The 24699-nt window shown below is 48.2% G+C and overlaps 1 protein-coding gene across 1 annotated transcript in view; it reads left to right on the plus strand.

Annotated features, from left to right (window-relative positions):
- The window catches only part of fam234b (family with sequence similarity 234 member B), a 52597-nt gene that overhangs the window by 17699 nt on the left and 10199 nt on the right, over positions 1–24699 (plus strand). Inside the window, exons 6-11 of the mRNA XM_073033548.1 lie at positions 224–354; positions 3543–3702; positions 10543–10684; positions 19327–19476; positions 20308–20389; positions 23997–24146. Of these exons, the coding sequence (XP_072889649.1) occupies positions 224–354; positions 3543–3702; positions 10543–10684; positions 19327–19476; positions 20308–20389; positions 23997–24146 (815 nt within the window). The remainder of the gene's footprint in view (positions 1–223; positions 355–3542; positions 3703–10542; positions 10685–19326; positions 19477–20307; positions 20390–23996; positions 24147–24699) is intronic.

Below are 24699 nucleotides of genomic sequence, written 5' to 3' on the forward strand. Positions count from 1 at the left end.
GCAGGACTCTTATAGAACTGAACCACTGTAACAAAGCCAAGTTGTTTCAGAACATTCCCACTGTAACCGGCCCTGTTGCTATGGAACATTGGCACTGTAACTGGCTTGGGATGCTTGGGCTGTTAACCGTGCCCCATTGCCGCGGGTCATTCCAGCTGTTATAGTGAAACCTCTGTTGCATTGTCTCTGTACAAACGATTGCCTAATTTTCACTGTGTTACAGGAAGTAGCTTCTGGGAAATGAAAAGCATGTACCCTTCCCATCGGACTCCAGCTGCCCCGCCTGTGCAGCTCCCGGACATTGACGGTGACGGCTTTGGAGACATACTGCTCGGGAGCAGGCCGGCTACATTGGTATGGGACCACTCTCGCCTCCAACCAGAGTAACTACAGAACTCCTTTAAATAAGCCACTGTTAAACTGGTACATTCTCTTCCCATCTGTACTGTAGTTTTGCTCAGAAAGTAAATCTACGTGGGAGTGCCCATTTGCTGTTCAGTCCGGTGAGGCATTTGACCGGGAGAAGATCCTTCATGGAAATTCACTGCATTGTTCTCGGTTTCATGGCCTCAGGATATGGGGAGCACTAGGTTATCAGCTGATGGCTTTTTAATGGGGGATTGCATTAAGCTGCAGTGAATTTGAACTGTACAACAGAAGCAGAGAATTGTCCTGCTGACTGAGCCACCGTTAATGTTGTTGAAAGGACAGAGATTAGTAGCACAGTCAGCTACTTTCCTGTCTGGTATGTTGATACTGCAATTCCCATAAACAGTGACGTCGCTTCAGTGCTGAGGATCATTCTGAGGGGTGAGATGATACGGTGTAAATATAGACTCCTGGCTCAGGGCTGCCCTTTGCAGTAACCCCAAGGTCATTCTCAAACTGAGACCAGCCTGGTCATAGAACAGAAAACAGTACAGCACAGGAACAGGCCATTCGGCCCACAGTGTTGTGCTGAACCAGCTACAAGGCAAATCTGAAACACCCAGTCACTAATCCCTCCTACCTACACCAGGTCCATCTTCATCCATGGTCAGTTAACACTTTTCAGTATATTGTTAACTGTGAGAATGGGGCTCTTTGTACTCTCCAGCCATTTCAGATGTGTATGAATAAGTGCTCTTTACCCCAGGTGCCCAGATCTTGCCAGCAACTCTTGCCTAAGGGCCACATCACATCAGCACTCTATTCATACTGCCAGACTAAAGAACTACCCTGTGATAAGACTGTTAGACATAAGAGCACAATTCCGCGATTTGGCCCACCAAGTCTGCTCCACCATTCCACCATGTCGTATTTATCATCCCTCTCAACCCCATTCTCCTGCCTTCTCCCTGTAACTTGGGTCTTTCATTGATTCTATCATGGTTCTTGGATTTACTGAGTATGCCCACAAGGAAGCGAATCTCAAGGTTGTAAACTTTGACGCCCTTACTAATCAAGAACCTATCAACCTCTACTTTAAGTATACCCAATGACTTGGCCTCCACAGCCGTCTTTAGCAATGAATTCCACAAATTCACCACCCTCTGGCTAAAGAAATATCTCCTCATCTCTGTTCTGAAGGGATATCCTTGTATTTTGAGGGTCTCCCCACTGGTCCTAGATTTCTCCACTGTAGGAAACATCCTCTCCATGTCCATTCTGTCTATGCCTTTCAATATTTGTTGGCTTTCAATGAGATTCCCCCCTCCATCTTTCTAAGCTCCAGCGAGTGGCCTCTCACTCCCACCCAGTGTTTTGATTGCACTGCTCTAAAGGGCTCACATACCTGTTTCTATCTAGCACTCTGCATCCTCTCACTCTATCCATTGCACTGGCCTACAGGGCACCCTACACTGTCCCTGCTTAGTGGCTCTGCATGCAATCTGCTGTCCTAACTGGGACAGATACCTGGACCTCTCCAGTGCCATATTTACTTCATCAGCCCCCAAGAAGTCATATTGATGGCATTTAGACATATAGAACTAAACTTGTATGTGTTTTTATTTGTCTGTCTACCTGTCCATCCATCATCTATCTATCCGTTCAGCATGAAACAGGCCCTTCCAGCCCAACGAGTTTCACTGCCCAGCAACTCGCCTGTTGAACTCTAACCTAATGACCGGACAGTTTACAATGACCAGTTAACCTATTAGCCGGTACGTCTCTGGAGTGTAGGAGGAAACTGGAGCACCTGGAGGAAAGATGAGTTCCACAGACGGGGCATACAAACTTCTTACAGTATTGAACTCCAAACTCTGACGCCGAGATGTAATAGCATGATGCTACTCCCGGTGCCCTCTCCATCCATAACCCTGCACCAGGGCATCCTGCAAATGCACGGTGCCACCTGCACCCTATGCCAGTCTAAGGAGTTCATATGCTGTGTCTGAGTCAGTGCTGACTGTGCTAGTCCAAAGATCCAACTATGGGTACTGTGCCAGTCTCGGAGATAGGGACTTGTGTAGTACCCCTGCCTGTTGCTGATTTTAAAACTATCGTAAGATCCATTTTACATCCATTGGGTAGACGTGGGTGGTGCTGGTAATGGCCAGCTGTACTCATCAAATAATTATCGCGACAATGTACAACACCACTACGAGTACCATTTCCTCTGTGTGGTATAGAGGAGCAAGATCTGTGCGTTTATAAACTAGGTCCATCCTCTTCATCAGCAGGACTCTACATTGCCCTGTGGCGCTGACTGAACTGTGGCTTTGCTGAATCGATAACGCTGTGGATCTTAATCTGTTGTTATTCAATGTTTGTTGCCCCAGTAGAGAGGTGCCACGGGGAACGCTGGAGCTTCAGGAAATCATCATCCCTGGTGTATAGACTCAACATCGTGAGCAGTGTAGACATGTTTTTTACAATGCCATATCAAAAAAGCAGTTTGTGTTGAGTGGGAGTCACTAATCTGGCAGTCCGACCGTTTCATTGGAGAGTATTAATAAACCCGTTCGATTTTTAAGACAATCCAGCACTGTCTTCAGTCACTTTTACTGTTTTTTTTATTGAGAAATGTTTAACAGAAGTTGATACAATAGTTAAAAGGCATCTGGAACCTAAGCGTTCTCCATCTATCTCTGAAATAAAAGCATAGGTTTCAAAAGTAAGGATGTTGTGCCAAGCCTTTGTAACTCACAGGTGAGACCCTTGCTGGAGTATTATAACCATTTTAGGCATTACATACTCATTATGATGTCAATGCCTTGAAGAAGGTGCAGAGGAGATTTAGCAGGACAGCTGGGAGCTGAGACTGCCTCTGTTACGTGGAGAGGCCAGAGTTAGAGTCAGAGCAGAGAAGGAAATAAAATTCATGTCTCTATTTGGCATTTGGGTTTGTAGCCAAACCCTCTGCATTTGTTAATCAAGTCCAGATAAACAATCAATAACCCCTTGATCCCAACAGGCAGCTTCTCAAGGCCACTCTGATGAGGGTAACCATGTGGCCTTGGGTAGAGGATCAGGAGGTGCTGGCAATGAGTTCACCCAAGTTAGATAGAGGAAGCAGAACCAAAGCTGGATGTTACTCTAATTAATTCTTTCTATTCCAGACCAATCGGATTCATGATGTGTCCTTTGTGTTTCTGTCGGGAGCAACTGGGGCCCTGATTGGTCAGCCGGTAACTTATAATGTCACTGGTGAAGGCAAGTTGATTGGCCCGAAAGCCTGTGTGTCTGGCGAAGGGGCGCTCTACGTTCTCTTTGGCTATGGTAAGCAAAAGGCACAAGTTTGTCTTCCCAATCGCTCTAAATGTTTCATTGCCATTTCCTCACATGATTTCTCCCTTTCCCATCCAAGGCCATGGCCACCTTAGTGCTCACATTGGTGGTGGGTTGTGGCCATTGATCAGTCATATTTCTTTTCCAGTGACAGGTAGGTTTCAGTGTTTGTCAGCTGGTCCTGGTATAATCCTGCACCATTCGGGCCAGACCAAAGTTCACGTTTTTGTGTAGAAGTTCGGCCCTTTGTCTTCTTAGTCTCTGACTGGTTGGCTTGGGTATGGAGGTGGTTGTAGACTTCCAGGTAGTCCATTCCTCATTTGCCCCAGCAGGAGGCTTCTCGGCTGCCCTGATGCCCTGGCCAGGCCCAGCGCCAACATTTTCAACTTGTACTTGCTACACCACCTCACAGTGGCTGTGTACTATTGTACTGTTGTGGTAAAGGCTCTGCGTAGCTCCAGGCGTTAGTGATGGAGGTGCCGATTGCCTTCTGCTCACTCTTAGCCACAGTCCTCCAGGTATCTGGCAGTGCCTTTCCAACAGAGCTACAGTACTGTACAAAAGTTTTAGGCAGGTATATTTGTGACGACTCAGCTGATGGATTCAGCAGCATTCCCCACTCATTGCCCCATGATGGATTCAGCAGCATTGCCCCATACAGAGGGCAATGTGTTTGCCCAGAGTGAAATCAAGTGGTTTGGATCAGCTTCCAGCCATGGTTGATGAACCCCATCTGACTGAAGCAACTGTAAGGTGCTGGTAAACCCACCTTTGCCCTCCGCTCCTGTCAGTAGAAACGGTTCAGCTGGGCTTAGTAGCTAAGCCACACATGAAGGCCAGGAGCTGGACTTGGTTGACAGAGGCCATTTGAGACGCACGCCATTGGGAGCATTTTATAGGTAGTGGGAGTTTTCATTCCACTCCTTATTTTATTCTTGGCCTTCCTCCGCTCTGTGCTTGGTTCTGGGCTCCGGATCCTGACTCTGAAGAGGATGCAGTGAGCTTGCTCCTGGTCTTCTCCCAGGTGTGTCTTGGGTCTGAGGGTGACTTGTAATCAGTCCAGTTCTGTGGGTTCTGGATTGGTTTAATGACACCAATGTGGGGGGGGGCTACCAACTGTACTACAGATCCTGAAAACATAGGAAAGAATGTGGGGGGAAAAAAAGCAGAAGCAGATGGCCAATCAGTCCCTCGAGCTAACTCCCACCGTTCAACAAGATCATAGCAGATCCACACACACACACAATGCTGGAGGAACTCAGCAGGCCAGGCAGCGTCTATGGAAAAGAGTACAGTCGAAGTTTTGAGCCGAGACCTTTCATCGCTCGCTGATGATTACACAATGTTCAGCACTATTTGTGACTCCTCGGATAAAGTCCAAAGAATATTTATTATCAAAGTGTGTATATTATATACAAACTTGAGATTCGTCTCCTAACAGGCAGCCACTAAACAAAGAAACCCAAAAGAACCCATTTTAAAAAAGACTGTCAAACACCCAATATGCAAAAAAGAAAGCAAATCAGCAAACATGAAAAAGTAAGCAGATAATATTCAGAACCAAAGTTCACGAATTGAGTTTGCAGCCATGAAGCAGCTGGTGTTACAGTCCACAGCCTCAGTTTAACGCAAGAATGAGTAAGCTTCAGTGAGCAGAACACCAGCCTGTCCCTCGCCTCCGGCCTGACACCCTGACCTTTTCAATCTGACCCGGTGCTTAAATTGGTCAAATATTGGCTCATTCCTTGCTTTTGGACTCAGGCCCTGCCTCAGCTCACCACACCTTGGGTCTACTGCTCCACGCCCGCCCCGGCAATGGCCAAACATTGGCTCATTTCTCGCTCTCAGTCCTGGGCCCCGCTGCCTTGATTTGGTCTGTACACGCCACACCACCGCCATCCTGCACCTTCGAGACTTCAGTTCATACCTCAAAAATGCCAAGTTGTACAGGCAGTTCAAAAGCTCAGCTCCGGAAGAGAACTACAGGCTATTGATTGCAGTGATGGTTGTCCAGAAAAAGAGTGATTAATTCAGTAGTTAGTAGATTTGTTTGCTGCCAGTAAGACGTCACTGTGCCCCACCAACGCCATCTTAAACTGGTAAATGAAGCGCCCTCCCGACAAACCCGATTAACCCTAACCTAATCACAGGACAATTTACAATGACCAGTTAACCTACCTGGTATGTCTTTGGACTGTGGGAAGAAACCAGAGGGCCAGGAGAAAAATCCACACATTTCACGGGAAGGACGTACAGAGATTTCTTACGGAACAGCCACCGGAATTGAACTCCAAAACTCCCTGAGCTGTAATAGTGTCGTGCTAACTGCTACGCTTCTGCAGCACCCTTTTAATCTACCCTTTGTATGCCATTGTTATTTTCCATATCTTTTCTGTTCCAAGGGAAGAAAGTCCAGGTTCTCCTCGCAACCTGGGGAGGCCTCATTTGGAGTATTATGAGCAGCTTTAGGTCCCTTATCTAAGAAAGGATGTGCTGACACTGGAGAGGGCTCAAAGGAGGTGCTCGAAAATGATCCTGGGATTGAAAGGCTTGTCATTTGATGGTTCAGAGGCTCTAATCACTGAAATTTGGAAGAATTGGGTGACCGCATCGAAACCTATTGAATGTTGAAAGGCCTTGATAGAGCGGATGTGGAGAGGATGTTTCCTACGGTGGGACAGCCTAAGGCTAGAGGGCACAACCTCAGAATAAAGGTTCTTCCTTTTAGAACGGAGATGAGGAGTAATTTCTTTAACTAGACAGTGGTGAATGTGGGAATTCGTTGTCACAGGCGGTTATGGTGGTCAAATCATTGGGTATATTTAAGGCGGAGGGTGATAGATGTTTGTTTAGTCATGAAGGGATGCAAGGAGAAGGCAGAAGATTGGGGCTGAGGGAAAATGGATCAGCCATGATGGAATGGTGGAGCAGACTCGATGGGCCAAATGGCCTAATTCTCTTCCTATAACCTACGATCCAATGGTCTTATAACTGAAATATTCCATCCCAGACAACACCCTGGGGAATTTCTTCAGCTCTCTCTCTCCAGTAAGGATTGTGGAAGTCATTGAGCAAGATTGGCCTTTAGAAAAATTGAAGCATCATCGACCTCTGAGTGGGATTGACAGGATGCACGCTGAGCAGCCGGTCAGAATCTAGTCTTTGAATAAAGATTTGGAAAATTGAGACTGAAAGGAGAAAGTTCTTGAGGTAAAAAGCTTAAAGAATGTTTGTAATTTGCCATCCATGAAGGCTGTCATTGCTGAATATAATCAGGATTGCGACCGATAGATTTTTGTGCACTGTGGAAATCGGGGGACCTAGTGATTGAGGCAATAGATCATCTATGAGTGCTGGAGCAGGCTTGGAGGTTTTGTAACTCTCATCTACTTCAACTTTTTATGTTACTTTGCCTTTAAGTAAAAAGAGTTGAAATTTGCATTCACACTGTGTGAATATTCAAAATTGGAAGAGTTCACGAATGTGACTTGGGCTGACAGCGCACAGGGTAAAATGGGGACAATTGCCCCCCCTTCTGGAAAGCATAGGGTGGTACAATGAATATTGTTAAAATTGCTGAGCAGTGAGAGAGGTGTTCACACAGAACAGCTCTGAGAACAGGTGACCTGTCCTTGAACGCTTACTATCTCTGACCCACACGCTGTCCAAACTTCCAGCAATATTCTTCATGCCGTTCCAAGAACCAGGGGCTTCGTTTCCAGGAACAGCTGAGGAAAGCTGGCCGTAGTCTCCTTGGGGCCAAACAGAGGTGAACAAGGCATTCCGAAACAGGAAGAGCACGGACGCAGTAATTGCCCCCTCCCCCTTCCCCCGTTGGAGAAGGGATTGAGAAACAGAGGACCCAGGTTTAAGGCGAGGGAATCATAGAGGGATCCTCCTTCACACCACACGTGCTTGTGGCTCTTTCATGGCATTGATAGGTGTAACGGTGCAAGCAGATTCCTCTAGCTGTCAGAAAGAAATCAGATATGTACTTGCAATCATAGAGCCATAGAGGACTATAGCACAGAAACAGGCCAATCGGCCCATCTAGTTCCTGCCAAACTGTTGTTCCACCTAGTCCCATCGACCTGCACTCAGACCATGGCCCTCCATATCTGTCCCATCCATGTACTTATCCATTTTTTTTTCTCAAATGTTGAAATCGAACCCACATCTACCACTTCCACTGGCAGCTCGTTCCAGACTCTCACCACCCTCTGAGTGAAGAAGTTCCCCCTTGTGTTCCTTTGAAACATTTCACCCTCACCCTATAGCCTCTAGTTCTAGTTCACCCAACCTCAGTGGGAAAAACCTCTCATAATTTTGTATACCTCTAACAATTCTGTCAATCTTCGATGCTCCAGGAAATACAGTCCTAACCTGTTCTACCCTTCCCTGTAACTCAGGCCCTCAAGCCCCAGCAACATCCTTGTAAATTTTCTCTATACTTTTTCAATCTCACTGATATCTTTCCTGTGGGTTAATGACCAGCACTGCACACAATACTCCAAATTAGGCCTCACCAACATCACAAATCAACTCCTGTTCTCAGTACTTTGATTTATGAAGGCCAATATCCCAAAAGCTCTCTTTACAAATCTATCTACCTGTGAAACCACTTCCAAGGAATTATGGATCTGTATTCCCAGATCCCACTGTTCCATTGCTCTCCTCAGTACCCTACCGCTTACTGCTTAAGTCCTACCCTGGTTGGTCCTCCCAAAGTGCAACACTTCACACTTGTCTCTATTAAATTCGTCTGCCATTTCTCAGCCCCTTTTCCCAGCTGGTCCGGATCCTGCTACAAGTTTTGTTAGTCTTCTTCACTATTCTCTATGCCCCCTATCTTGGTGTCATCTGCAAATTTGCTGATTCAGTTTACCAGATTATCAGTGAGTTTACCAGATCACTGATGTGGATGATAAACAACAGACTCAGCACCGTTCCGTGCAGCACACCGCTTGTCACAAGCCTCGTCACTACCACTCTGACCTCTCCCGCAAAGCCAATGTACAATCAAATTTACTACCTCGTCTTGAATGCCGAGCGGCTGAACCCTCTTGACCAACCTCCATGTGGGACCTAGTCAAAGGCCTCGCTAAAGTCTATGTAGACAAAATCCAGAGTAAGGGAACATTGCAGGGTAAGAGAAAGCCAGTTGATAGGACTGAACAAGATTGCTGATTATGGTCTATAGATTGAATGCCTCCTCCTATGCTGTGATTATTCTGTGTGCCGTGATGAGCCTCATCTCGACTGCACTCTCCCTTGGCTCCTCCACTAACTACAGGGCTGATCATCCGGCCTCTGGTGCCGAATAAGAAGAAGGGTAGAAGCCAAGTTTCTTTGAAACACACTCCCTCAGTAAATTTTCACCAGCTACTGACTGAATCCTTTTGAAAGCCATTTATCTTGGATCTACACGCCTATTTAGCTCTGGACACAGAGGTTCCTGTCTGATTATCTGCGCTATCACAAAGTCATTTAGTAGGTCCATTAACGCCATTGTGCCCTCTCTTGTCCTGATCCTAGCCTCTGGAATTCACTCTCTAATTCTCCACATCCTATACATTCCCTTCCTTTAAGACCGCCTGGCTGGCGGTATCACTGACCAATCTTTTTGGTCACGTGCCTCTTTCTGCTATAGTACTGTTTGTTTTGATAACACTCCCATGGGGTACGTAATGACATATTGCCCTGTGAAGGCCACACGAAGCGCTCCCAAAATAAAAAGTCAGGAAGTAGAGGAGATGATCAAAGAAGCAGTGGGGTGGGGGGGGGGAGTTGGTGATAATGGAAGCGAAGGGAGGAGTTGCTCAGTTATGTAGTGGTGTACTATGTGAATCCCAGCAATCTAGCAGTGAATTAATCAGAAGCTGATCTCATTTTCCTGAGTAAATGTGCCTGTTTAGTTTGTCAGCTGTTTTATTTTTCCCAGAACTCTGGTCTCAATGGTCATTACATTTCCAGATGGACTTAGACTTGTCGAGGTAGCCACCAAATGTAGAACACAGGAAGGAGCAGCACCCTCAGTTCACCATGCCAGATTAAACGAATTCCTTCTGCCCGCACGTGATCCATATCCCTCCATTCCCTGCAAACTCCAGGGCCTGTCCAAAAGTCCCTAAATCTTACCTGCTCCACCTACCACTTCAGCCGCTCATTCCAGGCACGCGTGTAAAAATAACTTGGCCCACGCATCATCTTTAAACTTTCCCCATTTCACCTTAAAGCTGTGCTGTCTAGCATTTGACACGCCTACGCTGGGGGAAGAAAAGATGCTGTCTCTCCTGTCTATCATTATCATCATCGTCATGTGCTGTGTTACATGACATAGGTGGTCAGGTCCCATGACCATGATTGTTCCTGGCAAATTTTTCCACAGAAGTGGTTTGCAACCGCCTTCTTCTGGGCCGTGTCTTTACAAGATCTCAGCCGTTTTCAATACTTTTCAGAGAATTTCTCCCTGGTGTCAGTAGTCGCTGTGATGCGCACCAGCTGCTCATACAACCATCCACCACCTGCCCCCAGGGCTTCACGTGACCCTGAATGGGGGCTAAGCAGGTGCTACACCTTGCCCAAGGGTGACCTGCAGGCTAGCGGAGGGAAGGAGCACCTTACACCTCCCTTGGTAGAGACACATCTCCACGCCGCCACCCAATCCTGTCTCTGCTTCTCGTGACTTTATAAACGGTGCCTTAACTGATAGAAAGGGAAGCTTGGTAACTCAAAAGCCGTATTAGTCAGTCATTTTGGGGGGGGGGGGTTCACCTGCTGTTAGTTTAATGAAAAGATCCTTATGCTCTCACTAACTCATTTCTTTGAAAGGGACCATCCAGGCCGTGTCCGTGAGGGACATTTACAGACAAGCAAATGGCAAGGGCATCTTGCCTCCGTCTCTGTGGAAAGAGGACTCCGCCGTGGAATGGAAGCAAGAGGGAAACTTCTCTGGAGTTCTGCAGGTGTACAGGTGACTATTACTTGTGGCAGGTGGAATGGCAGAAAGGGGGCATTGTGTTCTGACGTTGGTGCTGGGAAATTTGGTTCCATGTCCCTTTGATGCACCGGGGTGGGGGGGGGGGGGGTGTGTGGAGGCTGTCCCATCATTTGACCAGACTAGGTCAGTCCCTCCGTCCTGGCACTAGGATGAAAGGTGGAGAAAACACGAATAATGAACAGTCGTTCAACCCAAAGTCAATGAATGATACAGCTCCAGTTGTTCTGGTTCCCTCCTGACCTCTGTGTGGAGTTTGCATGTTCTACCCGTGACCGTGTGGATTTCCCCTGGACTCTCTGGTGTGAGGGTTAGCAGGTTAACTAGCTGCAGTAAATGACCCCTAGCGTGTAGCAGCCTCTGAGCCACAGCCTTGCCGTAGGGTTTGGAGGCTTGCGTGCCTCAGTGACCCGGAGATCTAGTTGGCTGGACCCAGGGCTTTATGCTTTGGCTCTTGGTAAGGTCACCCATGCCAAACAGGTCAAAGGGTAGAGGTCAGACTGAGAATGGTCCACCTGTCCTCCAGGTTTGGGGGCTCAGCCCAGGGCTACACCCTGACCGGTGAAACAAAGCTGTCATGGAGACAGCAATGAAGAATCCTTCTACATCTGAGTGTGACGGTATTCCTGAGCCCCGCCCAGGACTGGCACGACTGACGGGAGTGAAAACAGAGAGGAAGCTACTGGCACGATGAAGGAGCCCTGAACACCACCAAGACCGAGACCAAAATTGGCCAAGGGCGGGCAGAAACGGAGGACCTGTATCGCTGCCCTGAATGGCAGTGGTGTAACGGGCAGGAAGGAAGTGTGTGCCTGAGCAGTGGTGTGTGGGGGGGAAGACTGATGAGAATATGGAGAGAACATAGAAATCTACAGTATATTACAGGCCCTTCGGCCCACAATGTTGTGCCAACCATGTAATCTAGTCTGGAAACTGCCTAGAATTACTCTACCACGGAGCCCTCTATTTTTCTAAGTTCCACATACCTATCTAAGAGTCTTCTATTGTATCCGTTTCCACCACCGTCGCTGGCAGTGCATTCCACGCACCCACCACTCTTTGTGTGAAAAACTCATGTCTGACATCCCCCTTGTACTTACTTCCAAGCACCTTAATACTATGCCCCCTCGTGTTAGCCATTCAGCCCTGGGAAAAGTCTTCTGGCTATCCACACGATCAATGCCTCCCATCATCTTATACACCTCTATCAGGTCACCTCTCATCCTGTTTTGTTCCAAGAAGAAAAGGCCAAGTTCACTCAACCTGCTCTCATAAGGCATGCTCCCCAATCCAGGCAACATCCTTGTAAATCTCCTCTGTGCTCTCTCTCTATAGTATCCTGGAGGGGGCACCTGGACGATAGAAAGGGATTAGGTAAGCGGGTGGACATCAAGTGCGATCGTTTTTTTTTTGAATCGTCGTCAGACACTGTGGTCTTCATTCAGCGAATGTAGCCACAGTTATACATACCTTGCACCTGCTATTCACTTTGACAGCAGTTTGAAAATAGAATTCAAGCAGATTCTGCCCTCGCCACGTTTGAGCACAGTGACCTGATATAGCTCTATAAGCAACATTCATTAGCGGTAGGTGTGCTCAAGAGGAAAGGGCAGTTATTATTGCTCAGTTAGTTCCATCAAACAGCAATGTGATGATATTCAGATATCGTGTGATTAATGGCATTAATGTGGGGTCTATCGACCTTGGGGTGTAAATAGTATTGACCTGTACAATGAAATGATTCCTCTCCCCCCCCCCCCACCCCTCTGAAACAGCGGAAGTGTTTTAAGTACATCTGAGAGCAGAGGCCAGGTAGGTCAAGGCATCTTGCCAAAGAGGGAAAAGTTTCAGAATCCATCAGTCAGTTCAAATTAATTTGAATGAGTACGGTAACTAGTGTTGGTAGGTTAAAGAAGGGCATGTTAATACGGGCCTTTGTGGCTGCCTCTGGGGGTTTGCATGTGATGTTGTCCCATTCCAGGCAACTGCAGTAAGTCACGTAGTGAGAATAATGCCAAAATAAGCTCATTATCTTACTGCTCAGAATAGCAGTAATGTGACCCGTGCTGCAGTCAGTCACGTATTTAGTGAGCCATTTTGGCTTATCTTTCAAGAGATTGCGATGAAATATCAGCAGTAGAAAACGTCCTAAAAGATGACTTTGGCAGCTGAGAGTACAGGTGACTGATGAATACAGTGATATCCTCTGAATCTTTTTTTTATATATTAACTATTGGGCGAAGGGATTACGTACTGTGGCTTGGGTGTTTTAACTGCAGGACTCGCCTGTGTCCTGACTGTATCTGGCACAAACAGCTCTCCTGTGTACACACTGTGCGACTTGCCTGTGTACAGATCCTGTAGTCTCAGATGTAGAGACTGCAGGGCTCTCTGTGTGAGGGTGCGATATACTGTGCATCCCCTTCAATATTAGATTACTCCTGTATCCAAGGCCAGGGGTTCCCAATTTTTTTAATATATATCACAGACCAATACCATTAAGCAAGCAGTCCATGGACCACAGGTTGGGAATCCCTGGTCTAGCCTTCCTGCGCTCTGTGAGGCTGTAATATACCTACCTGTCGATATTGGAGTACTGCTGTGTTCTCTAGGTTCACTGCACGTTCAAATTGTGGACCCCGTGCACCGGCTCGTGTACACACTGTCAGGAGCAGGCTGCCTTTGACCTCCTCTCTGCAGACGAGCCATTCCTGGCCACTGACTCTGCTCTGATTCCCTGGCTGCACACACCAGGTGTGCTCTGGGAAGCTTGCTGACAGTGACTACACAGGAAGCTGGCTCAGCCTGCTCCCACGAGGAGTGGTGGGCAGATGTGCTTCTTTGTCAGTTTGAAGCAACATCTCTGGGTCTGTATCATAGGGGCCTGGATTCCTGTGGTCACAGAGCCCTGGTCATACCACAGAGAAATAGGTCCTTTTGTTCTGGCCATCAAATCCGATTTGCATTGAGGTTCCTCTGATCCTGTGTTATCCTCCCCATATTTGTCCCGTTCACCCACACACCAGGGGCAGTTCGCTCTGGCTAGTTAACTCATCAGGCCGCACGCCTGTGGGATTTGGGAGGAAACCAGCACCCAGAGGAACCCCTCACAGGGAGAACGTGCGAGCTCCACACGGACAGCACCCGAGGTCAGGATCAAACCTCTGTCGCTGGAGGCAGCTCGCTGTCCCGCGCCGCCCCCTCCGGCAGTCGGGAATGCGTTAAGTAGGCAGGCTGGGGTCCTCAGCGTGGAGCTGTGGAACGCGGTGGGACCGCAGCAAGCCTCATCCCTGTCAGCGAGACACACAAAACGCTGGAGGAAGTCAGCGTCGATGGGAAAGGGTAAACAGTCGATGTTTCGGGCCGAGACCCTGCGGCAGGACCATCGTCGCCAAAGACTGGCACTGAAATCCAGGGCAGGAGACTGTACACTGTATGCCTGTCTGTCTTCCTCAGCTGGCTAGGGGTGTGTGCGTGCGTGCACCCGCGCGTGCGAGTGTGTGTGTGTGTGTATATATATACCTGACATGGAACGTACAGCACACTCAGGCCAGTGGGCCTGGCTGAATCACGGCTGCATTCACGATCCACCAGCCTTTCTCCGTCATACAGAGGCGGCTCCTCTCTTTGATACCACCTTCCTTCCACCGAATGCTCAGTGAGGGTCAGTCTGTAACCCCCTCTCCCCCCCATCTTAACCTGAAACATGTAACAAGGACACATTGTTTAATATGTTCAAGGAGTTAAATATAGTATCAATGCCTAAAGAGTTCAAAGGATCAGGAAGTAAAGTAAAACAGGAAACTGAATCTCAGTGATCAGATCAAAGGAGGGAGGCTCCAGCTCCATGTTTTAGTTCCCTGAAGTCAGGCGCACCGTATTGAGATACCGTGTGGAATGGGCCCTCTGGCCCTTTGGGCCATGCCACTCAGCAATCCCCCGATTTAATCTGAGCCCATTTGTGGGGCAGTTTACACTAACTAATTAGCCTATCTATCTAAATGTAGTCTCTGGACTGTGGGAGGAAACCGGAGCACCCGGAGGAAACCCACGCGGTCACGGGGAGAGCGTGCAAGCTCCTTCCTGACAGCGGCGGGAATTGAACCCGGGTCGCCTGTACGTCAGTCTCAGGGCAAAGCCACTTTCTTCTAAACACTCTGTGTAATTTCAAGGACATGCTTTCTGCCTCTGGCCTCCTGTCCCAGTGAAAACAAGTCTCTGTCAATAATAACTTCTAACTTAAAATGTTCTCCCAACTCCAGCTCTTCAGGGGAAAGAGGCCTGGCTTGCTCATCCTAACAATAGACACAGTGAGAGAGAAGAAAAACAAGCAATAAAAATAGAACCAAGGACACAAGGAGCTGTGATTTTCCATCACCCTGCCTGTCAGCGAACAATGTAGTGCAGAGACGGGTAAATGGCAGGTATTGTGCCTGCCTACAGTTCACAGTGGGGCCTCAGCCCACTTGCTGGAGCACTGCCTCTTTGCTGCTTCCTGCCTGTCAGTCACAAGGACCTACAGCCCTAGTCGGGCAAAGAAGAGGAGTATCGTTTAACTGTGACCTTTTCAGGTCGCTGACCTCCGTTAAGTAGTCAAAGGCCAATAACCGGAAACGTTCTTTCTTGCCACGTGTGCTCCCCTCCGTGCAAAATGGTTACTTCTTCTGTTAGTTTAGTTTATCAGCTTTGGCAATTTAGTTGCTTTGTGTGAAACATTGAATGCGCAGAGGGGGTTCTGCTGCTTTCCACAACCTCGCCCCCCACCTGTGATGTAGAAGGCTATGTGGCCGGAGTTGGGGACAGCGGAAGCGAGGCGAGCGGGCAGGAGTCCGTGCCAGGAAAAAAGCAAGCCCCAGCCGGCCAGCTCTCCCATCCATCCTACGCTCCAGTGGACATTAAATCGGACTACACCTGTGGCAACGAAATACTCGGTGGGAGTACAGAAACGGACGGAATCCCGGATGCCGCCATTCAGCTGTTTATTTGTGTAACAGATATTCCCCCAAGCTATCAGACTACCCTCTGCTGTGCCTGTTGTCTTTATTATTTATTGTAATGCTTGCACTGTTCTGTGTACTTTATGCAGTCCTGGGTAGGTCTGTAGTCTAGTGTAGTTTTTGTATTGGTTTACGTAGTTCAGTGTAGTTTTTGTATTGTTCATGTAGCACCATGGTCCTGAAAAACATTGTCTCGTTTTTACCGTGTACTGTACCAGTAGTTATGGTCGAAATGACAATAAAAAGTGGCTTGACTTGACTTGATGTAGTTTTGTACCTTTAGTCTGGCAGGAGGCAGGAGGTTTCATTGAGAGACTGTCTCACTGAGCTGAAAGGGATGTGAATCCCCACACTATGACTGTCAACAATTAATCTAACAGAGACCCAGGGTTAATCTCACTTGAATCTGGGTTAGCACAACTAATCCCATATGATCACCGGATTACACCAGGAATTAGACCATAAAACCATAAGGTAGCCTCCAAGAGGACCACAAAGTTTATTTTATTGTCTCCAAACAATTGATACTAGAGCGTACAATCATCACAGTGATATTTGTTTCTGCGCTTCACGCTCCCTGTAGTACAAATTGAAATAAATATAATAAAAATTTAAATTATAAATCATAATTCGAAAATAGAAAAGGGAAAGTAAGGTAGTGCAAGTCAGGTCCGGATATTTGGAAGGTACGGCCCAGATCTGGGTCAGGATCTGTTCAGCAGTCTTATCACAGTTGGAAAGAAGCTGTTCCCAAATCTGGCTGTACGAATCTTCAAGCTCCTGAACCTTCTCCCAGAGGGAAGTGGGACAAAAAGTGTGTTGGCTGGGTGGGTCGTGTCCTTGATTATCCTGGCAGCACTGCTCCGACAGCGTGTGGTGTAAAGTGAGTCCAAGGGTGGAAGATTGTTTGTGTGATGTCCTGGGCTAGGTTCACGATCTTCTGCAGCTTCTTCTGGTCTTGGACAGGACAACTTCCAGACCAGGTTGTGATGCACCCTAGAAGAATGCTTTCTACGGTGCATCTATAAAAATTAATGAGGGTTTTAGGGGACAGGCCAAATTTCTTCAGCTTTCTCAGGAAGTAAAGGCGCTGGTGGGCCTTCTTGGCAGTGGACTCTGCTTGGTTAGACCAGGTCAGGTCATTTGTGATATTCACCCCGAGGAACTTAAAGCTTTTGACCTGTTCCACCTGCGCACCACCGATGTAGATGGGGTCGTGCAGTCCGCTACTCCTTCTGAAGTCAACAACCAATTCCTTCGTCTTGCTGACATTGAGGGATAGGTTATTGTCTTCGCACCATGCCACCAGGTTCTTAATTTCCTCTCTGTACTCAGACTCATCATTACCAAACTTGTCGTAGGGTTTGGAGGCTTGTGTGCCTCAGTGACCTGGAGAGCTATGTTGGCTGGAGTCAGGGTCATGTGCTGTGGCTCTTGGTAGGGTCACCCATGCCAAACAGGTCAAAGGGGAGAGGCCAGACTAAGAGTGGTCCACCAGTCCTCCAGGTTCGGGGTTCAGCTCAGGGCTTAAAACTGGTCAAAAAACATTTGTTACAGAAACAGCAATGAAGAATCCTTCTATACAGAGAGAGAGAGAGACGGAGGGCATTCGTTGTTGCCCTAAATGCCCGTGGCATAACAGGCAATAAGTACCATCAGATATATAAGGGCAGAATTGGGCCATTCAGCCCATCGAGTCTGCTCTGCCATTTCATCGAGGGTGATCCTCTCATCTCCATTCTGCCTTCTCCCCGTATCCTTTCATGCCCTGACTAATCAAGAACCTATCGACATTCACCTCAAATACGCCCAATGACCTGGCCTCCACAGCTGCCTGTGGCAACGAATTCCACAGATTCACCACTCTCTGGCTAAAAAAATTCCTCTTCACCTCCGTTCAAGTGTAGTGCACCCCTGGAGGAATCTAACTAATTCCTGGGGTAATCCAGGAATTGGCTGCTGATTACTGCCTCTCTGCCAGCCTGTGTAGTGGACCCTGGGGTAATTTCACCAATCCCCTGGCTAAACCTGTGGCCCACACAACCCTCCAAAGGTTCTGAGTGTGTGTTCTGACCCATATATATCTTGCCAGGCGTGAGCTGGAGCCCTGGACAACACTGCCCACTGCTGGTCACTGTGAGCTAGTTCAAAGCTCCACAAAAGAATTAGAGGGACAGAAAGATTAGCTTTATTTGTCACGTGAGCTTTGAAGCATACGGTGAAATGCATCGTTTTGCATCAAATTAAATCAGCGAGGGTTGTGCCGAGCAGCCCGCAAGAGTTACCAGGCTTCTGGTGCCAACTTAGCATGCCCACAACTTACTGACCCTAACCCCTACGTCTTTTTGGAATGTGGGAGGAAACCGGGGTACAGTGAAGTCTGCTGCTTTGAAGGGTCGAAGGAGGCATAATCCAGAGAGCAGCGGAGTCTATAGGCTTGGAGTTAAATTGGACACCAGGCTCTCCCCTAATCTAACAGAGGGAAGAGTTGGATATGGACCATGTGAAAGTGAGAGTAGGACAGAAGTTGGCAGCAAATGTCATGGCATTTTGAAGTTCTGCAGGGATGCAGGAAACGGCACCCTGGAGGTATTGGAAAGAAAGGTGAGGGTGGGGATCTGAGTCAGAGAGAAGCAATGGTTATTCCATGTATCCCGTGAAGGGACAGGCACAGGCTGGACCCAAGTGAATTCCTGTAGACACGCCTCTGATCCAAAGAAAATGAGTGGAATTCGGAAGAAAATTTGATGAGAGGATGAGTTTGGCCGGGCCAGTAGAAGGAGATTCACTAGAATGTTTCAGGGATGGAACGGTTAATTTGTTAGGAGAACGGGCTGGAGCAGGAGAGGCTGAGGGGGGACCTGCTAGTTGTACTGAATTACGAGGAGTGTGGATATGGTAGATGGCAGGATGGTACATTGTGTGTCAGAAGTATTTATGAACATAGGCTTCAAGTAAGGAGTAAAAGATTTCATAGAGATGAAAGGAAGAATTATTTCACTCAGAGGGTGGTGGCGATTTGGACCACACAGTCTGAAGGGTCACTTGGAAGATCTACCGGTGGGCCCTGCTCCTGGACCGGGCCAAGTTGGCCATTCACGGGCTGAGGCGGCCGGTAGTCGAGAGCCGTGCTCGTGCCAACTGCCTGCTCTTCTTCCAGGGGTACGTTTGTGCCCAGGTGTCCTTGGAGAGGGAGCATCCAGTCACCATGGAATGGTGGGCCTCCCAGGGAACTGGCTGTCTTATAGACAGTAATAATCAAATTTTAATTTGAAATTGCTCACTGTCTTGTAAATGCTTGATTGTATTTCGTGTATTTTTGTAGTGTTGTAAAAATAAAGTGGGACGGTGGAGGCAGCGACTCACAATATTTAAGAAGTGGCAGGACGTGTAATGGAATTGCCAAGACATTGCAGGCTTTAGACCCAGCGCTGATGAGTGGGCTCAGTACAGAAAGGTACTCAGTGGTCAGCAAGGACATGGCAGACGGGAGGATTATCCTGTTTCTATTCTGTGTGAGAGAGAGAGAGACTGAGGAATGATTTGTGCCTGGGTGCTGGGTAGGAGTGTGAGAGGGCAGAACCTGTTGCTTGTGACGTGATCACGTTGCTTCCCTCTCAGTGGCAACAGCTCTGTCCAAGACCTGCAGACGTTGGACGGGCCGGGGAAGAACTTCAGCGCCTTGCTGATTACCACGAGGAACAGGCTGCAAATCCTGAGGGGGAGGCACCTCCAGCACCTGTGGCAGACAGTCAGCAGCAGTATCAAGGAGTGAGTAACCGGCCAGAAGTCCGACGGTGAGCGGAGACTGGCCCCTCAGCCTCCTACCCTCGCGTTGGCAATCCTTTTCCTCCCTGCCTACCTCTCAGCTAGACCGGTCCCCGTTCACCCTCTGCCCTTCCATCCCTGACATTCCCACCAACCATCTACTCTGAGCAATGCCCCCCCCATTCCCTCCTTCACAGACACCCCACTTCACATTTACTTCACCCACCCACCACTCATGGCCATCTTTTCTCTTCCCCCTTCTCAGTGCATCCACTGACAAACCACCCTCACTCCTGACTGCAAAAATCATTCCCCATTCTCCCCCCTCCCTCCCCGGCTCTCTGTCCCCACCTCTCCACTCACTTATCCGTCTACCACCCTGTTCGTTTCTCTCAACCCCCAGTCTTTTCCCCTTACTCCTCTCTCATTTCCCCCTATCATGCCAGTCACTCCCTTTCACCCTCCTGCCTATTTCCCCCGTTTCTTTGGTCCCCCTCGTCCTCCCCCCACCTACCCTCTCATTCCCCCTTCACTCTGTCCTATCAGTCACACTCATACACACCCAGCAGCCTACCCTCTGGTTTCCCTCGCTTCCAGCACCCTTCGTGCTCCACCAGACTCCAAAAGTTCCTGAAGTCACGGTATTTATTCGACTGGCCCAGTTGTCTTTGTGGCCAGTGGTGACCTGCAGGGTTGTAATGGTGGGCCATACTGCGATTGCAATGATGATTGATTAGAGTCTTTCTAATGGCATTTGCTTGCCACTTCTGTGACACAGAGCCCGGGGACGAGCTCCTCACTCCCGTTGGGTAATTGGAACCATTTTCCTTCCAGTGCTCCCGTGGCTGGTTTCTTCAATGAAGACAGGGTTCCCGATTTTCTGATCCAGGTCACCAATGGAAACAACGTCAGAACGGTATGACTTTGTCCTTTTGGGTTGCTCTTACTTCAGTGTCCTCTCGGCTCTCTCCTACCTTCAGGATGGTGCAAGCCTTGGGACAGACCAAGCCAGTCTCTGCCCCCCCGGTTCAGCCACGCTTTCAGATCTGCCGTTCCGCTGGAAATGTCCTCCCGCCTGTGTTTTTTTTACATTGGACCCACTCATGTTAATAATGCTGAGCCTTTATGAGACTCTAGTCAGGCCGCACTTAGAGTATTGTCAACAGTTTTGGGCCCCGGATCTCAGAAAGAGTGTGTTGTCATTAGAGAGAGTCAAAAGAGGTTCACGAGGATGATTCTGGGAATGAAGGGGTTAACATGTGAGGAACTTTGGGCCTGTACTCACTGGAATTTAGAAGAATGCGGGGGGATCTCATTGAAACCTACCGAATGTTGAAAGGACTAGATAGGGTGGATATGGAGAGGCTGTTTTATGGAGGGGGTATCCAGACCTAGAGGGCACAGACTCAAAATTAAGGGGCGACCCTTTAGAACAGAGGTAAGAAGGAATTATTTTAGCCAGAGAGTAGTGAATCTGTGGAATGCTCTGCCACAGACTGCAGTAGAGGCCCAGTCCGTGGGTATATTTAAGGCAGAAGTTGATTGTTTCCTGATCAGTCAGGGCATCAAAGGATATGGTGAGAAGGCGAGTGTGTGGGGTTGAGTGGGATCCGGGATCAGCCAAGATGGAATGGCGGAGGGACTCGATGGGCTGAATGGCCTAATTCTGCTCCTGTGTCTTATGGTGTTGTGATTCTGACTGAACAACAGGTGTATGAGGGTCCAGAGGAGAGCCTGAGACACCAGTGCCTCTCAGCAGCACCGTTTAGAACTGCACAGTGCTTCTTCTGTCCCACCTGGTGCAGACAAGGCACAGACCTAACAGGAGAGGAAGAAGGTCCAGGCAGGGCGTGCTGTGTGGAATAACTAAACCCAACACCATAAGACATAGGAGCAGAATTAGGCCATTCAGCCCATCAAGTCTTCTCTGTCATTCAATCATTGCTGATTTACTTTCTCTCCCAACCCTATTCACCTGCCTTCTCCCCATAACCTATGACATCCATTGTAATCATGAACCTATCAAGCTCAGCATTAAATATACCCAATGACTTGGCCTCCACAACCACTTGTGGCAATGAATTCCACAGATTCACCACCTTCTGGCTAAAGAAATTCCTCCTCATCTCTGTTCTAAAGTCTTCTATTCTTAGGGTGTGCCCTTCAGTCTGAGGCTCCTTCGCTATAGGAAACATCCTCTTTATGTCTCCACTATCTAGGCCTTTCGATATTTGATGGGTTTCAATGAAATCCTCCCTTATGTTCTTCTAAACTCCAGGGCGTACACGCCCAGAGTCTTCCGACACTCGTCATACGTTAACCCTTTCTTTCCCGGGATAATTCTCATAAGCGTCCTCTGGACACGTTCCAAAGCCAGCACACCCTTTCTTAGCTAAGGGGCTCTGTGTTAGCCTAGCGGCCAGGGCTTTCCAGAGTTCGGAGGTCAATCCTGGCACCGTTCTGTAAGGAGGCTGTACGTCCTCCCCGTGGGTGCTCCAGTTTCCTCCCAGAATCCAAAGACGTACATGGTGGGTTAGTTGCTCATTGTAAATTGTCCTGTGATTAGGTTAGGATTAATTGGGTTTGTTGGGGTTTGCTCAGATAACATGGCTCGAAGGGCAAGAATGGCCTACTCCATGCGGTATCACTAAATTTAATCATTAAAGAAGTAAGTAAAATTAAACTGCTCTCAATATTCCAATGCCTTATTCAAAGTGTTAACAATAAAATTATACCAGAATCAGAATCCAGTTTAAAATCACCAGCATATGTCGTGAAATTTATTGTCTTTGTGGCAGCAGTATAATGAAATACGTAATATAAAGAAAAATAATGAATTAGATAAATAAGTAGTGCAAAAATAGAAATAAAAGAAGTGGTGAGGTTGTGTTCATGGGTTCAATGTCCATTCAGAAATCGGATGGCAGAGGGAAGGAGCTGTTCCTGAATCACTGAGTGTGTGCCTTCAGGCTTCTGTACCTCCTCCCTGAGGGTAACAATGAGAACTAGGCGTGATCTGGGTGGTGGGGGTCCTTAATGATGGACGCCGCCTTTCTGAGGCACTGCTCCTTGAAGATATCCTGGATACTACGGAGGCTAGTGCCCGCGATGGAAGTGACTAAGTTTGCAGCTGACTTCAATCCTGTGCAGTAGCCCCCACCTCCCCCATCCTCGTACTAGACGGTGATGCAGCCAGTCAGAATGCTCTCCACGGTTCTTCATTTCTCATGAAAAACGGAATATGCAGTTGTTACAGGCAATGATTGCTGTCATAGCAATCATGCTTTAAGTAATCTGACTTTTTTTCATGCAAACACCACATGCGCCATGCCCCCTTGTACACAGACCTATTGCACAAGGTTTTACCTCCCCTGAACGTGTCCCACTCTCGTACTCAGGTTTTCCCCGTGGCATGTTTCTTGCACAGAATTCTTACTGAACTTGACAGGGTGTATGCAAGGTGATGCTTCCCCAACCTTATTTATGCCGTGGACCCCTCCCATTAACCGAGGGGTCTGTGAAGCCCCAGGTGGGCAGCCCCTGTTCTAGATCACGGTCTCATTAAGGGAGGAGATAAGGTGGGAGATGGCGAATCTTTGGGATTCTCTGTTCACGAATGTAGGGGAGCGTCAGTTGCTGAGTGCATCCAAGATGAGATCAGTAGATTTTTGGACTCCTAAGAGCTACTGGGTGAGTGAAGGAAGATAAAAGATTAACCATGATCTCATGAAATAGCAGAGCAGTTGTAAGGGACAATAAACAATCTGCTGGAGGAACTCTGGGGGTCAGTCATCATCTCTGGAAGGAAGGAAATTGTTGACATTTTGGACCCTGAAGAAGGGTTATGATCCAAAATGACAACAATTCCTTTCCTCCCACAGGTATTGCTTGACTGCTGAGTTCCTCCAGAGTATTGCTTGTTGTTCCACATTCCAACATCTGCAGTCTCCGGTGTCCAAGTGACTCTTTGGCCTCCCTTGTGCTCGCAGGATTTGCTGGAGCTTTCTTAACATTATACAGTGTCTGCTGCATAGAAAGGGACCATTTCACTCTGGTATAGGTTCACAGTCCTCCTTCTTTCAACCCCTCATCATCTCAGACACTTTCCCTTAATGCTGCAGCTCCTTGCTTTGGACTCGCTCACCTAAAGTTGCCCTCCGTTAGTGGGGAAAAACCCCCACTGGATGGAAGCTTGCAGCGATGACTTGTCACAGAGCAGGTACAACACAGAAATTGGCCATTCAGCCCTCTGTGTTCATGCTGACCTTTTCGCACACCTACCGTAATCCAAATTGGCCGCATTAGGGACGTACCATTCTGTGCCTTGTCTATCTAAGTGCCTGTTACCCGTCTCCTAAACATAGTCAGTGTTTCTGATCCCACCAGCTACTCTGGAAGTGCATTCCAATTACTGCCTGCGTAAGAAAAACTTGTCCTTCGATTGGTAAATTTCCTGTAGTCACGTTGCTGTAGCCTCCATTTTAATGCCTGTGAATGAATCTCACAAAGTTTATTTCTAATAGAGTTTAATTATCGACGGGAGCTCGGGCGAGGAACTTTGGCAGGCGAAGCTGGGGTGCCGGAGCGAGGGCTCGGAGGCAGCCTCCATCCCCCTGTCCGATGGGCGGTCCGTGTTCCTGTTCTGGGCCGGAGAATGTGGAGCAAGTCCTTCGGTGAGTGGAGAGAAACTATTTGAAAATGGAGAGATCCCGTCAGTCGGTGAGTTTTTCTCACCGTTCTTGGCCCACCTTTAACTACTCCTGGGCTTGAGGGACCTTTTCAGAGAGTAGTTGAGAGTGATGGTATTGTTGGGCCTGGAGCCGTGTGTAGGCAGCACTGGGGAAGGATAGCAGTACCCTTCTCCTGAAGGTCATTTAGTGAACTAAAAGGATGTTTACAACAACATAGTAGTTTTGTGATTACCATTACTAATTCCAGATGACTGACTAAAAGTAAATTCCAGAGTTGTCATGGTGAACTCAAGTCACAAGCTGTTAGTTCAAGCCTCGGGCTCACTCTAGTTTAACTGCTGGACCTCCGTAGTAGGAAAGTGGGTGGAGGGGGTCTCTGCCGAGGGGACTGGGAGTGGCTCCGCCGTGGAGGGCAGCTTCACAGTACGAACCCTGCGCCAAGTAGCTCCTCAGTGGGGACTGCAGGAGAGTAGGGCAACTCCGTGGTGGGGAGTGGGAGTGGCTCCATGGTGGAGAGTATAGAGTGGTTCCACTG

Source organism: Hemitrygon akajei, chromosome 31 (genome assembly GCF_048418815.1).
Source record: "Hemitrygon akajei chromosome 31, sHemAka1.3, whole genome shotgun sequence".
NCBI classification, from domain to species: Eukaryota; Metazoa; Chordata; class Chondrichthyes; order Myliobatiformes; family Dasyatidae; genus Hemitrygon; species Hemitrygon akajei.